We start from the raw sequence: 16524 nt of genomic DNA, 5'->3' as shown, positions 1-16524 counted from the left end.
CCGCGGGGACCCGGGACGGTGTCGGAGGGGCCGCGCCGTCGACGGGCGGCCGCCGAGCCGCGGAGGCTCCGTGCTGCCGCGCCGTCGGGGCGGCGAGAGCAGCCCTGGGGGCGGGCGGGCAGAGCCCCCCCGTGCCGGCCGGCCCTGCAGCCCCCTTCCCGCGGCCGCTGGGCGCCGCACGGCGGGGCGGGGCGCGGCGGGCGGGCGGGGGGGGCGCGGGTGGGGTTTCGGTGCGCGGCGCTTATTAGTGTGGTGATGGAGGGACGGCCCCGCCGAGCCGCCTCGCAACGGCGGCGCGGGCTGGCGGCGGCCGCGGAGAGGTGAGCGGCGGCGACGGGCGGCTCGGGCGGCGGCGGCGGCGGCGGAGGAAGAAAAGGAGGAGGAGGAAGAAGGAGAGGAGGAGGAGGCGGCGGCGGCGGAGGGGCCCCCCCGCCGTGCCCCCTGCGGGCGGCGGCGGGGCGGCGCTGCCGGCGATGGCGGAGGCAGAGGCAGAGGCGGGGGCCGCGGGGCGGGCGCGGGCCGCCGTGGCGCGGCTCTCGGAGGCGGTGGGCGAGCGGCGGCGGCGGCTGGGCACGGCCATGGGGGAGGCACGGCGGCAGCGGCGGCTGCTGCTGCTGGTGGTGTGCGTGGCGCTGCTGCTGGACAACATGCTCTACATGGTCATCGTGCCCATCGTCCCCGACTACATCGCGGCCATGCGCGGCGGAGGGGGCGCCGCCGGGCGGGCCGCGCCCGCGGGGGCCAACGAGAGCGGCGGCGGCAACCGGAGCCTGCTGCCCGCCCGGTACCCGCCGGGCACGGGGGGCAACGAGGACGTGCAGATCGGCGTGCTGTTCGCCTCCAAGGCCATGCTGCAGCTGCTGGTGAACCCGCTGAGCGGCACCCTCATCGACCGCGTGGGCTACGAGTTGCCGCTGCTGGCCGGGCTGGCCGTCATGTTCCTCTCCACGCTCACCTTCGCCTTCGCGGCCAACTACGCGACGCTGTTCGCGGCGCGCAGCCTGCAGGGGCTGGGCTCGGCCTTCGCCGACACGGCCGGCATCGCGCTCATCGCCGACCGCTACTCGGAGGAGCCGGCGCGGAGCCGCGCCCTGGGCACGGCGCTGGCCTGCATCTCCTTCGGCAGTCTGGCCGCGCCCCCCTTCGGCGGCGTCCTCTACCAGTTCGCCGGCAAGCGGGTGCCCTTCCTGGTGCTGGCAGCCGTCTGCCTGCTCGACGGGCTGCTGCTGCTCGCCGTCGAGCCGCCCTGCGGCGCCGGGGCGCGGGCCAACATGCCCGTGGGCACCCCGATCCACCGCCTCATGGTCGACCCCTACATCGCCGTGGTGGCGGGCGCGCTGACCACCTGCAACATCCCCCTGGCCTTCCTGGAGCCCACCATCGCCAACTGGATGAAGGAGTCGATGGGGGCCAGCGAGTGGGAGGTGGGCCTCACCTGGCTGCCCGCCTTCTTCCCCCACGTGCTGGGTGTCTACGTCACCGTCCGGCTGGCTGCCGCGTACCCACACCTCCAGTGGTTTTACGGGGCCTTGGGCATGGCCATCATCGGCGCCAGCTCCTGCCTGGTGCCTGCCTGCAGGAATTTCGGCCAGGTCATCGTTCCCCTCTGCGGCATCTGCTTCGGCATCGCTCTGGTGGACACAGCCCTGCTGCCCACCCTGGCCTTCCTGGTGGACGTACGCCATGTCTCCGTCTATGGCAGCGTCTACGCCATCGCGGACATCTCCTACTCCGTGGCGTACGCCCTGGGGCCCATTGTGGCCGGCCAGATCGTGCACACCATGGGCTTCGCGCAGCTCAACCTGGGAATGGGGCTCGCCAACGTGCTCTATGCCCCTGTCCTCCTCTTCCTCAAAAATGTCTGCCAAATGAAACCCTCACACTCGGAGAGGAACATCCTCCTTGAAGAAGGACCTAAGGGACTCTATGACACCATCAAAATGGAGGAGCGCAAAGGCGTGGGCAAAAGCCTGCGGCCAGTGGGTGAGACAGAGGAGAATGGCACGGACTCTTACCGCAGAGACCTGACAGGGGTGTCTGAGGAGGACTCATCAGACTATGAGTACAGTTAGGTTCTCCCACACCACCTGGGAACAAGGCGGGACACATGGGAGAGGGGAAAGGGAGGGTGGGGGGTGAGAGTACTACTGCATTCCGTTTCTGTACCGACGTGCAATATATACAGTTTAACCTTTGTCATGATGTAATGGCTTTCTTCTAGACTTATTTTAATCGGTATTTCCTTCAGCATTCTGGCAAGGTGTGTTTGGGGGGGAAGGGAAATCCTGAAGAAAATTATCAGAGTGATCATTGGCATAAATCTAGGAGGGGGTCCTTCCAACACAAACAAACAACAAAAACAAAAAACAACAACAAACAGAAACCAAAAAAAACAGCCTCATAGCTGGGGCATAATTGTGCAAAGTTTTCTTGAGCTGAAACTGTGTCTGAAATACTGTATATCTCTGTAAAAAAAAAATAATAAGAAAAGCAAAAAAGGCTGTGTAAAATTTCAAATGGTGTATTTAGGGACTTAATAAATCTGGTGTACATATACTTAGATTTTCAGTTGGTTTCATATATTTAAGAAGAGCAACAACTATCACAATGTCTTATTCTACCTTGGGAATAAACTGAAGTATTGTACTTTTTTCTTTTTTTTTCTCTTGTGCTGCTCTCCGGTAAGTACAATATGCTGTATTATGTTGAAGTCCGAACTACAAGAATAATAGAACCTGAATAAATGGAATTGAAGGGGATCGATTGTCTTTGTTTCATTGTTGCGGGCTGCTTGTGAGAGGGAGCTTGGTTTTGCTCAGTGTAACCCCTACGATAACAATTCCTCCTAGCACCGATCGCATCGGGTACCAAACTGCCCAGCAGGAAAGCCCTGTAGGAAATGTACTCGTTCATTCTTCCAAACATACGTTAACGGGGCCGAGCAAACAACATTGCACTGCCAACATGCTGGCCATCGCCTAAAAACGGCCCCGTGGTCCCAAGTCGTACTCTCACAAGAATTTAATTTTAGTTTTCCCGATCGTGAATTACAAACGTTCCGCTGGTCACACTGCCAGCAGCTTTTCGTGGTGCTGAACGCTGCCGCGATCGCACTGAAAGCGCCCAGCGCAGCCGGTGGGGGTTAAACAAAGCAAAGAAAATCGGGGAGAAGGGCTTGGGCAAACGGTCGCCAAAAGTGGAAACCTTCGATCTATCCGCAACGGAACCTGGGCGCGTGCTTTGCTCTGGAAATTTCTCTTGAAATAAACCAAAATCGTTTATTTTAATTCCTCCCTCGTTAGGAAACGAAATAAAAGACTTATATTGTCGAGAGAAGCAAAGCGCAGACACGAACAGCCGCGGCAACTACTGAAGGGCTTTCGGCCGGCCCCGGGGAGCCGGGCGCGGAGGAGAAGCTGCCGCCCGGGATGCGCAGCCCCGCAGCTCCCGTCGGGGCGGCCGCGCCGCCGCTGACGGGGCACAGAGCTCCCGAGAAGAGCGCGGCGGCGCCGTGACACGGCGGGGCCGGCCGAGGGCAACGGAGCCGAGCCCCGTTCCCCTAATCCGCAGCCTCCAGCTTCGCCGTGCAAGCCAGGCGGAGCCGCACGGCCCGGGGCCTCGCCCGACGCCGGCGATGCCCTCCGTGGGCAGCCGGTGCCGCGGAGAGCTGCGGGCCCCCGAAGCTCCCCCTGCCGCCTCCGGGGAGCTTCTCGGCTGCCCTCGACGGTGCTTGGGGCGCGGCGGCGAGCCTGTTGCGCGCAAAGGGAGGGGCGGGCAGGGCAGGGCCGGGCCGGGCCGGGCCGGGCGGTGCCGGGGGCGGGGAGGAGCCAGGCGGCGGCGGGGACACGCCGCGCTCTGCTCGCCCTCGCCCAGAGGGGCCCCGGCCGCCGAGGAGGTGGCAGTGGCGGTACCCCGGCTGGAGCCGCTGCGGAGCGCCCCGAGCAGCAGCAGCAGGTAGGGGCGGGCGGCGCGGCCCCGACGGCCAGAGCCGGGCGGGGGGACGGGGGTACTGCGGGGGCTCGGTGCCCTCCCCGGGGGCACGGCGAGGGAAGGGGCGGCGGTGCCCAGGGCTGCCGTGCCGGGAACGCTCCCCGCGGTCCCGTGGCGGCTGCGAGCCGCGGGGGTTCCTGGCGGCAGCAGCGGGGCCCGACCCCGCCTGTGTGCCCCTGAACTTCGAGCGCTGGAGCCCGGGAACTTCGAGCGGGGCTCCCTGACACCGCCCGGGGCAAGCACCGGCACAGGGGGTCGCGCAACGCCGCGGTGCGAGGTGCGGCAGGCTGCCTCCGGGTTCGACTGCACGGAGAACTCGGTGTATGTCAGCACAGTGCTCACAGCACTGTCCTGCTGCTGTCAGCTGCCCGGGAGATCAGTGCCTTTTGTTGCGGATTTGAGCCGCTGCTGGGAGCTGCAGGCAAAGCCACCGGCTCCCCAGCCTGCCGTGACTCGCAGCCGTCCCGCTAAGCCGCTCACCCTGGCCTGCCAGCTCAGCTAGCTGTAAATAAAAACAGCTAGGATTATTTTTTTCTTTTGCTTAATAACTTTGACAATGCACCTCACAACCATCCCAGTGAGCAACTTTGAAGTCATCTTGAATTTCTGCAGGCTTTTCTCTTGTGTCAGTTTGCCTTGTTCAATATTAAGCAAATATCGGTTTGGGTGTGATGCTAAGCTGGCAGCTGCCAAACCAGAGACAAAGCCTCAGTTCATCCGTACCACAGAGGAGAGTACAGTTCACTCTATCACCACCAAACTCCTTATCACACTCATTTCACAAATATGTGAGTCTGTTATTAGCACTACTTCCCACGGACACAGAGCTAGTACGGACCTGGAGTTTGTGTGGTTTTTTACTGCAGTTTGACAAACAACCTCAGCAAAGAAAGAACAGAAGTCCCAGTAAGGAGAACAGCAAGCAAGGTTTTCCTCTAGGGGAAAATAGGGTCTCTGAAGACAAAATGGCTGCTCGATATTTGAATGCTGGCGGGGAGCTGAGGCCAGCACATCTACAAGTGAGCAAGCCACCCAAGAGCTGCAGGACGTGCCTGTTATTTGCAGAGCTTTGAACCTGGGTTGCTAGGAGTAGAGCGCGCTGCTATGTGATGAGACTTGTGTAGCACACAAGAGGGAGTGGAACAGTGCAGCGGGTTAATGTGGCCTTTCGGCAAGGGAAATCATCTCTCACCTGGGTTGAAATCCTGAGCAGATGACAGATCAACATGAGTTTGCCGTGTGGCTCATTGCAGTGCCCCAGGGACATCTCTCAACCTTACACAACCTACTTCACAGCACACAACCCCACTGGCAGTGCAGGACAGGGAGAGGACAGGATCTACTCAGGGTGTCAGTGACAGTGTACAAATTGAACAAGACTGCAATCACCAAGCCAGTTCCTCAGGAGAGGAATAACACAAAGTCCCCCCTGCCCATCTCTAGCCAAAACTCTTCATTTCACTTTCATCCATTGAACTTTTTATTCAAAATGTTTTTAAAAGCTGTTGTAGAAGTAATTCATGTGCCCTTAATTTGTAGTCCCAAGGGTTTCAGAAAGAAAATATGACTTTTTCTATTTAGTCAACAGATGCTCTTTTACATTTTGCTTACCCACAGTACAAAGTAATTAAAAAGAAACTCCTGTGATCTGTCAAGACCTGTCTGCACACACAGAACTACTGCTGTTTTAACTGTACCACCGTAACTGAAGGACAAGGGCTCGGCATGGGCACTATTATATGAAAAGAAATATGTCTTGCCTATTCTTGTACAGAAAATGAGTAAGAGGCATCTTTAGAGTTGGAAATCAAGATAAGCACAATACCAGAGAGACACGCACAAAAGTATTTGCTCTGTCACAGATGACTTCTGTGACTTGTGTCAGGATAAGCCATCTCCTGGATAAGTAGATGCTATTTGGAAAGGCTGCAGGTCCAAGTGACTCCTACACAGTGTATGCCACCTTTCCCAGCCCTTCTGCAGCCCAGAAGCTATGCCCCGAAGCACCCACACCCTGTGAGCTTCCAGCCTGCAGGGGGGAAAGGCACATCTCCGTTGAGTTGCTTTCTGCTGCTTCCACATCTCTAACACGAAGGTGACAGCACCTTACTGTGTCAGTGGATCAATACATTTAAAGACTGCAGTGCTTTCAGATAAAATGGTAAAGGAGGGCATATAAAATCCGTACATAGTTAACTGCAACCTTATGGCTACCTGTCCTGACACAAGTACATTCATAGAACAGCCACCTCTCTCCTCCAGCTAATGTCTAACAGTAATACAAAGTGTGCAGATCATGGCACAATGCATTGCAAAGTAGATTAGAGTGAGAAAATAATGCTTGCTGAGAAGGGACTGTTTATGTGCATCAGATAGTTTTAGAGAAATAAATTTATAGCGAAATGGGACAAACAGACTGTCAGAGCAATCTCCACAGGGCTCAGATCAGCTAGCTTTGAATCTTGTACTTCTATTTCTCTTCAGTTTTGCATTCTGAAGCTTCTGTGCATGCTTGTGCAGGGAATACTTCCCATGAACATTTTGATTATAAATAATGGGTACTGACTGGACTTTAAATCTTTTCTATTTCCAGAACTGAGGCGTGAGGCTCTGTAAGTGCCCCCAAGTGATTTCAATTTCTGTCCTCTACAAAAAATATCAAAAGAAATGCAGGAATGCCTGTCCTAGAAAAAAACATGCAGAAGAAGGAGAAAAATTCGTCCAGTAAAGATGAGACGGTAAGTGACTGTTTCCAGGAAAAGAAAAAGAAAAAAAAAGAAAAATCAGGTTCAAGATGGATTACTTTTAACAGCTGACAGTAAGACCAATGCTGTAAATTAAGGTTAATTACTTTAATGATTGTAAACCAAGCTCTGTTCTAGAGTAGTTTTCTTTATTTCATGGAACACTACTTAACCTGCAGCAGTTTATACTCAGGAACTAATATTAGTGCTTCCCATATCCACATACAGTCCTCTTCCCAACATCCCATGAAGAATTCTAGCAAGTGAAATATTGCAATACAACAAACAGATGCACTACTACATGGGCAGAGATGGCATATAATTATTTCTTAACAGTACAAAACTATCAAACTATCACATATGATTCATTTGCAAGTGGGTTTAAAAGATGCCGGATGTTTATGCCTATCATTAGTCATTTAAATCCCTTTGTGTTTAAAGCTTTTTCCCTCAAGCAGACTCATGAAAATGTACAATAACCTTATCCAGAAAGGACAGGCCAAACTTACGTATCAAAAAGAAATTTGGCACATTTATTTTCTCTAGCAACGAAATCAGTGACAGAACAGATTCCAGACTAAATACAGCTTGAAACTGAAGAATTACCATTCTTTTATTTCTGAGATCCAGGGTGTATTATAGGCTAAACTGGATTTGCATCTCCATTAGTAATGGGTAATCCAATGACACTGTGTATAAGCATCTGTCATCTTTAGTTTCTAGATAGGGAAATGCAGCGCAGCACTGACTTTCCTGTGGCTGTGACAAGGCAGTGCAGGGGTTTAAGCTCAGAGGACACCCACTCTCTGCTGTCTGTTCAGAGCCCTTCCTCCATCCTGCTCCCTCCTTGCATGCACTGGCAAAGGAGTTTGCAGCTAGCCTTGCTCTGAGCAGCAGGTGGGACTAGGTGACTGCCAGGCATCTCTTCTGAACGAAATCATGCTGTGGTTGTACAATCTTCTGAAAATGAATGTCTGTTACATCAAGTGCAAGTGAAAAAAGCTGAACTTCACCTGTTTAAGGAGACAGGCAAAAATCTAATAAAAGGAACAGACTCTCCAAAAATTTATGGTCCACACTCACTATTGTTTCTCAACTGGGAGACATGTCTACCTCCACGAGGATCTGTGCTTAGAGCATCAGACCACCCTTTTGCAATTTCCCAGTCCTTCATGGATTACTTCATTGCCTGATTTTCCCAGTGCCTCCATAATTCCTCTGGCTTTTAAATGACTAATTACACTTTACTTGCTTAATTTTACATTTAAAAAAAAAAAAGGAAGGTCAATTGTCTGGACAGCATGAGCTTGTTTTCTTCCCAGATCCTATTGGTTTCCTTTAGCAAACAGAATATGGATAAAGCAGGTATCAACAGACATGTTTTTTATCACATTTTCTGTAAGTGTTTCAGGCTGACTGACAACAGAGTTTTGGTAGGGTGAAACTCAGATGTGTTGAGGATTCTCATTATGGTCTTCTTGTATGTAGTCAGTGCTAACAAAAAGGCAGACCAGCACATTTTCTATTTCTGCAATTTTATAACCAATCATGTTATCAAATATTAACTTAGGGTTTTACTGATCACAAGCTAAGTACGTTCTTTACTAATGAAGTACCTTCTCATAATGAATTATTTTATTATGTTTGAATGTATTTGAAGATTTTCCTGAGTCTAGTTCAGAATATATGCTTGTGTCATGCCAATTTGTTTGTTTGTCCTAGGATTTCTAGAATTTTTACTATGGAATATTCTTTTTTTTGGTAATATTCTTATATTCTTTTTTTTTTTTTCTTTCCCACTTGTTTCTTGGCATATCCATTTGAAAAATTCATTGGCCTAAAAATAGAGCTACTGAAGAGGCAGCACCACTTCAGGATTTTGTACAGCTGCATACTATGGCCTAAAGTCCAGGCACTTTATGACCTAATGAAACTCCACTGAAGTCTCACAATTACATTTGCAGTGATCAGTCATCTCAACTGCTAAAACAGAATAAATGGATTCAAAAAGGGATGCAACAGGACTATCACAGCTGTTAAATGCAACAGCCCTAACCAAAGTCTCCAATTTGTTCTAACCCACTGCTTGTGGGGTAGTGCAAGAGCCTATACATGTAGGCTGGGCCTCCCCTGGTTCCTCTCCGTTTCCCAAAGCATCTGTTACTGACACCTAGCAGAGACTGCTGGGCTAGGCAAGCACTGGTTTCAGCCCACAGAACCATTCTGATATACACTGGCCTGCACTTACAGATCTCAAAATCAGTGTCCAGTCCATATACTACTACTACAAACCAAATACTGCTACTACTACTGCTACAAAATGCTGCTGTACCAGGTCTGCCTGGGATGGAGTTACTTTTTTCCACTGCAACCCATAGGGCACTGTGTTTTGGATTTCTGACTGATAAACTGCTGATAACATGTTGCTGTTTTGGCTGTTGCTGAGCAGTACTTGCACAGCATCAAGGTGCACAAGGAGCTGGGAGGGACACTGCCGGGACAGCTGACCCAGACTGACCAAAGGGATATCCCATGTACTGTCATGCTCAGCAGTTTTGGGCTGGGTAGCTATTGCTTGGAGACTGGCCGGGCATGTCTATTTGTGGAAGGCAGTGAGTGATTGCCTTCGCATCGCTTTTTTTTCCTCTCTTTCCTCACTTTTTTTTTTCCACTTTTCTTTTCACTTCCCCTGATTGGGGAAGTGAGCAAGCAACTGTGTGGTGTTTTTCTGCCAGCTGGGGCCAACCCAACAGCGTACCAACATCCACCCTGCCTATCTAACAACAACAAAACCTGACATTTTGGGAACAAGCTGAGTTGCTTACTAATCTGTTTTTATTTATGATCAGGTTGTGCCAAAACTTCCCGTTCCACCACTGCAACAGACCTTAAACATGTACCTACAGTGCATGAAACACCTGGTGCCAGAAGAGCAATTTAGAAAGACCAAGGTCATTGTGGAACAGTTTGGGATTGCAGGAGGCCTGGGGGAATCGTTACAGCAAATCCTTGAGGAAAGAAGGGAAAAGACAACTAACTGGGTAAGAAAATACAGATTAGAAATATAATTGCTGTATTGGAAGATGCTCGTTTACAAACTATCTGCAATGTTCTATATGTGAGCGCTGCTTTCTTTCAACAGGTCTCTGCAAAACAGGGATCACGTCAGGTTCTACCAAAGGGAATGAATATTTCAGACATATTAGGCTAGAATTTGCAAACAGTGTTAAAATCCACGTCATTGTTACATTTTCAGGTCAACAGTTTGTTGAGATAAATGAGGGAATTCATTCATTTCAGGACCCAGGTGTAAGTGCTACCTATAGGACGCACTATGTTACATCCTTTTGGGATGTAGTTTCAGCTTTTCTCTTCAATGACAATTAGACTCAATTAGATTTTTTAATCAAATGAAAAACGAAATCTGATAGGGCTATAAGAAGTATGCTGTACACCCATCTAGCCAAAGCTCTGTTGCTGTCAAATTATTCTGGAACGGAATACTTAGGGATAGGAATTCCTCTTTCAAATAAGACTGCTGTTTGAAATTCATTGTCATGGTGTACTAATGTAGTGACTCCGAAGTACCTTCTTGGTAGAATATACACACACATACATATATATAGCACACAGGCAATAATGAAACCTCAGCCTTTTTTGTTTAGCTTTCTCCTTTCCAAGACTGGAAAATTAAATAAGCTATAGAATAAATAGATTTCAAACTTCCACAAAGTCACAGCTCATCCTGCCTGCGTTCGCCATGTAAGAATATGGCAACTGGAAAATAGAAACACTGATTTTATTGAAGTCCTTCCAGCCCAGCGAGGGAAAGAGCCACTAAGTGGTTTCATGGACTTAGTGACATCCTGTAGGCTTGCTACTGATGTCAGTGAAGTGTTATTATTCCTTAACTGGTCAGTTATGTGATCCACTAGAATACTCTGTTTCTCTTTCTATAGTCAGAAAAAAAAGCTACAGTGAGGGCAGTGCTTTTATTTTAAAAGCAGTGCTTAGTTTCTCTTCTACTTGTTGCCACAGTCTGAGGACTCCACTAAATACCGCCCAATCTGCTTTTGTTATTCAGATCATAGAACTTCATGGTTTTGGTGGCTACATTAACCATTTCTTAAATGGCATTGTTAATGCCAAGAGGAAACTCTTCATTTAACCACTTAGAGCATAAAACCTTCAAAGGAAGGACATATAAGCATTTTCTGAAATATATCAGCTTTAAATACTGGTTATTAAAAACAAAAACCTGATCCTTAAATCAAAAATGTTTGTTTGTTTGTTTGTTTTTACCGGGAATTTTACTTGACAGGGTACAGCTCTGCTCTGTTCTCCTGAAGACTCCAGAGACTGTGGGGGATGCATCTGTTCTAACAGCAATGAAATATCTCAGAGGAAAGCTTTTTCTACTGATGCATGCATTCATAATTATTTTTGCATAATTTCATTGTTGTATATAGTTCCTATACGCAAAGCATGCCCACTAAACTCAGACAGACCATTTCATCATTTTAGGAAGTCCTCTATTTTCCAAATAACAATTCTTTAAGCCTTACTCAGACATGAAGAATACCATTACCATACCTCTGCGTTTTTAATAAAAATGGTTAGAAATATAGACTGTCTGGGTCAAGCACTGGTGATTTGCATTTGTGTCAGTGGACACAGAGGGAATTCTCCAGGGGCCCTATTCACGTGCCAGTATCTCCTGTACCAAGCCATTAGGCTCAGAAAATTCTTATCTCACTCTGCCTTTTTCAGGATGGTATCTGACGGCTAACAACAGAGCATCTTGGCATTGTTGACAAATATTTGTAGCCCCTTGAGGAAAGCCATTGCTAAACAAAATTCTGTCTGCCTCTCCAATATATCCCAGTCACTATGCAGGAGTCAGCAGCTAGAATGTTGTACTCAGAGATCTTTTTCTCGTAGAGGGAAGCAAACAACAGAATACCAAAACCACCACAATACAGGGCTTGTTTGCTTTTTAATGGAACATGCTGTAAATTGCCATTGATTGAAAATGGGATTATGGAATTGCGGCTGATTTCAGCTGAGCTGAGGTCACAGAGCCCAGACTGAAAATGCTCAGTGGCTCCATTAATCAGAGCCCATGCCTGACACCGGGGGCACCAAACACCCCCCACTCCGAATGCTGTTCTGGGTGTCACTCCTAGCTCTAAGACCATGTTTTGTCCCCTTCCCTCCCTCAGGTGTTTAACTACTGGTTGGATGACATGTACCTCAACAACCGGCTGCCTCTCCCAGTCAATTCCAGCCCAGCAATTATTTTTGCTCGTCAGTATTTCAAGGATGTAAATGACCAGCTGAGGTACTATACTTAGAGTTTGTATCTTTCACTAAATGAAAGGATATTTTAAATATACTGCTTTTGCAAAGAGACAATCAACTTTCATTGAAAAATAAGGGCTGTAACCATTAAATGATTTCCTAGAAGAACTGAGGTTACTCATAGAGCAATTCAGAAATAAGTGTCATTACTGTTGCATTTATTGCATGAAAAAATGTCATAGCATTTATCTGTTGTTTTTTTGTTGTTGTTTTTGTTTGTTTCTTTTTTGTTTTTAAGGAATATATGCGAAGTGTTACATTGTATAATTCAAATTAACCATTTTTTGATGCGAAAAGGAAATACTAATTTCTGACATGCTGTTTAAAGGAATATAATCTGTAACATGCCATCATTATGACACCTACTCACCCTGCAAACCGGAAGGCCATATTGGCATTAAATTGTCCTTTCCAGGTGTTCAAAAGGACACTAGAAATACAGGAGATCTAAGAACAGGAATTCAGAGATCATTCCTCCTGAGGAACATGGCTTCCTTCAGGTCCATCTTTCCCAGCTCCTGAACTCACCTTTCTCCCTTGAACTGTTATGGGCAATTACAGTAATTTCGGAAGTGGAAAGGTAGAGGAGTCGCCAAGCACAGAATATACCTCTCCAGACACCCCTAAAACAGGATTCCATTTTTCAGCTTTTGCCAAAACATTTTCTCCTTTTAAACAGTAAACTAGATAAAATCTACTTTCATATAATGCAATTTTCCTCTTTGCTTTTAGCACTCTCTAGCTGCTCATTACTGGAAGAATTAACTGCATATAAATTTATGCTGTTATAAACCAGCCAGAACCTCAAAGCTGATATGTTATTTTAACATTTTGCATAGACAGCCAGTGTGTCTCTTTACTTTACTTTAAACATAACAATAAATGCTTCCATTCATTACTGCCTGAATTTATTGTGTGCACAGCTTTCTAAAAACCTCAGCTTTGCATTTGCTAATGCACATGCTTAAACATGGAAATATTTCTCTCAGAGCCTCCCATTCAGACACAATGTAAATGGGCAGTGTCAGGAAATAGTACACCTGTCTGCAGCCCTGCAGAAAGAATATCTGCTTAGGACAGGAAGTACTCTAATAAATTGGACAGCTTATGAGTATTGATATTGAAACCCATGGTAAGGATTCTATTAAATATTCAGCCTCTGCTCCCGTTCTCTAAATAAATGCTTTCAGGCTTCCTACTCTAGCAGTTTAACCATTTGAAGGGTCCGTCTCTGGGATTGCATATTTCTCTTGACATGAATTAATTTAGGATTTGGGTGTAGGCAGGGGACTCTTCTTGCCAACCCAGAAGACTTTCTCTCCTTTTGCTGTGTCATCAATCATTCAGGCTCTCCTCTCTCTCGGAAGCAGTCCAGCATTGCTGAATGACAAAAGACTGATGTCACTTCTGTCTGTTACTTGCAGGTTTGCTGCCAATCTTATTTCGGGCGTGCAAGACTATAAAGCTTTACTAGACACGTAAGTAACTTGGAAGGAGAGTTGCTGTGGAGCCCTGCTCTATAGGGCTTCTGATTCAAGGGTGCTGTAACATGCCCAAAGTGAGGCTGTGTCACACCTCTCCAACATTCAGAAGGGCTGGAGATCCAGCACGGCTGCTTCAGCAATTTTTTATGTGCTTTCCACTTTATTACTGCAGTCTAATGGCTTGGGGAAGGATGCTTTTTGATGCCTGGCAGTCATCACTTGCGCTTGTGCAGTGCAACCCAAAGGACACACACAATCTTCCTAACAGAGCTACTGAAAGCATGCCAGGAGGGCCGTGCTCCCCAGACCGAAAGAGCAGCAGTGCAGAAACGCAGCCCGCACCCCTACCTGGGTACCAGCCACCTGCCGCAGTGCCGTACCCACCGGGTACTGCACCTTCCATGTAGAACATCAGCCCTCTGCACCCCCACCAAAAGAAAAATAACACATCCCACCAGAAGAAGGAAGCCTTACCACAAACAGTCTGATTCAGTGGGTAATGAAAACAAACAGGTTGCATATTCCATTGTTACTTTCTGTATATAAACTCAGGAAGGGAATCCATTCTTTTTTAAGTCATGAGGCAGCTCATGACAGCATTTTACAAAGCACCACCTAGCCTCACCCAGTGTGTTCCAACTTTACTGCTAAAGTCACTGCTCCCTGAAGAACAGAAATAGCGGCGAACCAAGCACAGCAGACACCACACCATAGAGGAGAAGGGATCGTTTTCCTGGCTGGAAATACAACAGGCCTGTGTGATATGCTGTAACCAATGCTTATTTGGATGTGGAAAGCAAAATCCATATTTAAACAACATAGTCCCTATCTTTTATGAATCAGATTAAAAAACCCAAAAAAAAAGGAAAAAGGTCTGTTTTTTTCACTTCCAAAGTCTGACAGCTACTCAGAAAGTATAGAAGTAGTACTTTTTTAAGAAGTACTTTTGTGCAAGATATGTCATAGACCAGGACTGATGTGCTATGAAGTACTGTTGCATACTAATGCAGTTCATTGCATCTTTATATAACAGCATCTGAGATGAGCTAAGAAACCGCATTACTCAACCAAAGGATAACTTAAATTATTATTTTGGCCTTACTACTCTAGAACCAAAGACTCCTGTGATCAGATTTGCTTGCCTTAGGTCAATAATCATTTAAGTCCTCAGTAGAGCACCCTCGTATTATGATTGCTGTTTGTTTATCAGCCCTCCTGTATAATTATGAGGACACTCTAATTGTACCATCTTCAGTTCCTTGTTGCTGCCAAGGACTTCCACCAGCAAGTCTGCTGCTAGCTTCTCCAGGGTCATCTCACACACAGATGCGCACATCCCAGCCCAAACCCAAGTGTTTAGTTTTAACTGTGCAGTTACTCCATACAAGTGCCAGGAATCAATATTTCAGAGCATGCCAAACTTGCTAATGTAAGACAGTCACAAGATCTTAGACATCTACTAAATTGGTATAAGATTTTTGGTCCCATCAGTCAAAGTTTATAATTCCCTTCCTAACTGCTGCAACTACAGACTGCTTTATCTAAATCTACCATGCTAATCCACTATTTTTGATTACCATAGATGCTCTCTAAGACTTTTTAACACTTGTGTGCTAAATAACATGTTAAATACAAGAGGATTTCTGCATTATACAAAAGGAGAGAAGGGGAACACTGATAATCCTATTTTGCTGATGAGGAACAAAAAAAAAAAAAGTGAAGCAACTCTACAAGGAAATAAGGACTACCGAGACTTCAACAACCAGGAACTGAAGTGCATATCCCTGGTTTAGAATTTTTGCAGTCCTAAAGAAGTTAAACAAGCTAAACTAGCATAAAATGCTATCCTGTACCAGCTGCTTGAGAGTAACCCTCCTTGTGTGCTGCTTTGCCCTGGTCCCTTTCAGGCAGGCTTGAAGCTTTGTCCTTTTTTGCTGAGGGAAAACCTCAATTAAAACCATCAATAAGATCCTCTTGCAGTCTCTGCAGCCTCTCCTAAGTGACAATCCCATTATTTCCTGCTGCAGTGTCAGTGGGATATTTTACAGTCCATAATCATAATTGCAATAACTTTTTTTTCTTGCCACTAAAGAAGCCTTTTAAGAAGTGTTGTTTCCATGTGCCTTCCAATTAAAGGGGAATGGGTTTTCAGTATTTACTTCCCCATAGATCTAAGTAAGGATAAGCAAGGCTTTCTGAAAAACAGAAATGACTTCTGTGTTGCTCCAGCCATTCCTGTTCATCAGGCACGGCCCTTGCATCCAGAGTGGAGGCCTTCTCACATGTCGCTCTAACTACTCGGTACAGAACAGGGCTGCTGTCATTTGCACTGAATTCCATCACTACTTTTTTTCAAGCTGCTACATCTTTTTCAGCCCTTCTGCTGCTGCTGGCTTCTGTCCGGGCAAGTTTCTGGGGTCCCTCCTAGGCAGGCTTCCCAAGCACATTGCAAAACTGCTCGTGACCTGCTATTTTTTCTTTTTCCACTAGATGATAATGAAATTGCTTAATGAATATGCATGAGGCTGCCAGGAATGATGTATTTAACTTTGTTATGGGAATTCATCTATTTCCCTTATACCGTAATCTCGTTTTATTATTCAATTTGTGTTATACCTGATCTAATTGTAACAGAACAAAGGACAGATTAGATTTCTTTTCCTTTCTTTCTCTCTCTCTTTCTCCCCCCTCTCTTCCCTCTTTTTCTCTGGCTTTGTTTTTCTTCTTCTCTCTCTCCAGCCATGCTTTACCTGTTGATTTTGCTCGTGGACAGCTGTCTGGTCATCCTCTCTGTATGAAGCAATACTATGGACTCTTTTCTTCCTATCGTCTTCCAGGACATACCAAAGATACCCTTGTGGCCCAGAAAAGCAGTGTAATGCCAGAACCAGAGCACATCATTGTTGCTTGTAACAATCAGGTAAATGGGTGTTCTTTTTTTATAC

General features: G+C 47.4%; 2 protein-coding genes across 2 annotated transcripts in view; both read left to right on the top strand.

Annotated features, from left to right (window-relative positions):
• Positions 1–473: 473 nt before the first annotated feature.
• On the top strand, positions 474–2759 carry SLC18A3 (solute carrier family 18 member A3). The gene has a single exon (XM_032191137.1). The coding sequence runs from the start codon at positions 474–476 to the stop codon at positions 2070–2072; it is 1599 nt and encodes a 532-aa protein (XP_032047028.1). The 3' UTR covers positions 2073–2759.
• A 1128-nt stretch (positions 2760–3887) lies between these two features.
• CHAT (choline O-acetyltransferase) overlaps positions 3888–16524 on the top strand; it is a 35131-nt gene continuing 22494 nt past the window's right edge. The window contains exons 1-6 of the mRNA XM_032191457.1: positions 3888–3954; positions 6584–6728; positions 9584–9775; positions 11957–12075; positions 13520–13573; positions 16319–16499. Of these exons, the coding sequence (XP_032047348.1) occupies positions 6666–6728; positions 9584–9775; positions 11957–12075; positions 13520–13573; positions 16319–16499 (609 nt within the window). The 5' untranslated portion in view covers positions 3888–3954; positions 6584–6665. The remainder of the gene's footprint in view (positions 3955–6583; positions 6729–9583; positions 9776–11956; positions 12076–13519; positions 13574–16318; positions 16500–16524) is intronic.

This window comes from Aythya fuligula, chromosome 7 (genome assembly GCF_009819795.1).
Source record: "Aythya fuligula isolate bAytFul2 chromosome 7, bAytFul2.pri, whole genome shotgun sequence".
Lineage (NCBI taxonomy): Eukaryota > Metazoa > Chordata > Aves > Anseriformes > Anatidae > Aythya > Aythya fuligula.
The sequence above is the reverse complement of the archived record's forward strand: the minus strand, read 5'-3'. Positions and strand labels throughout refer to the sequence as shown.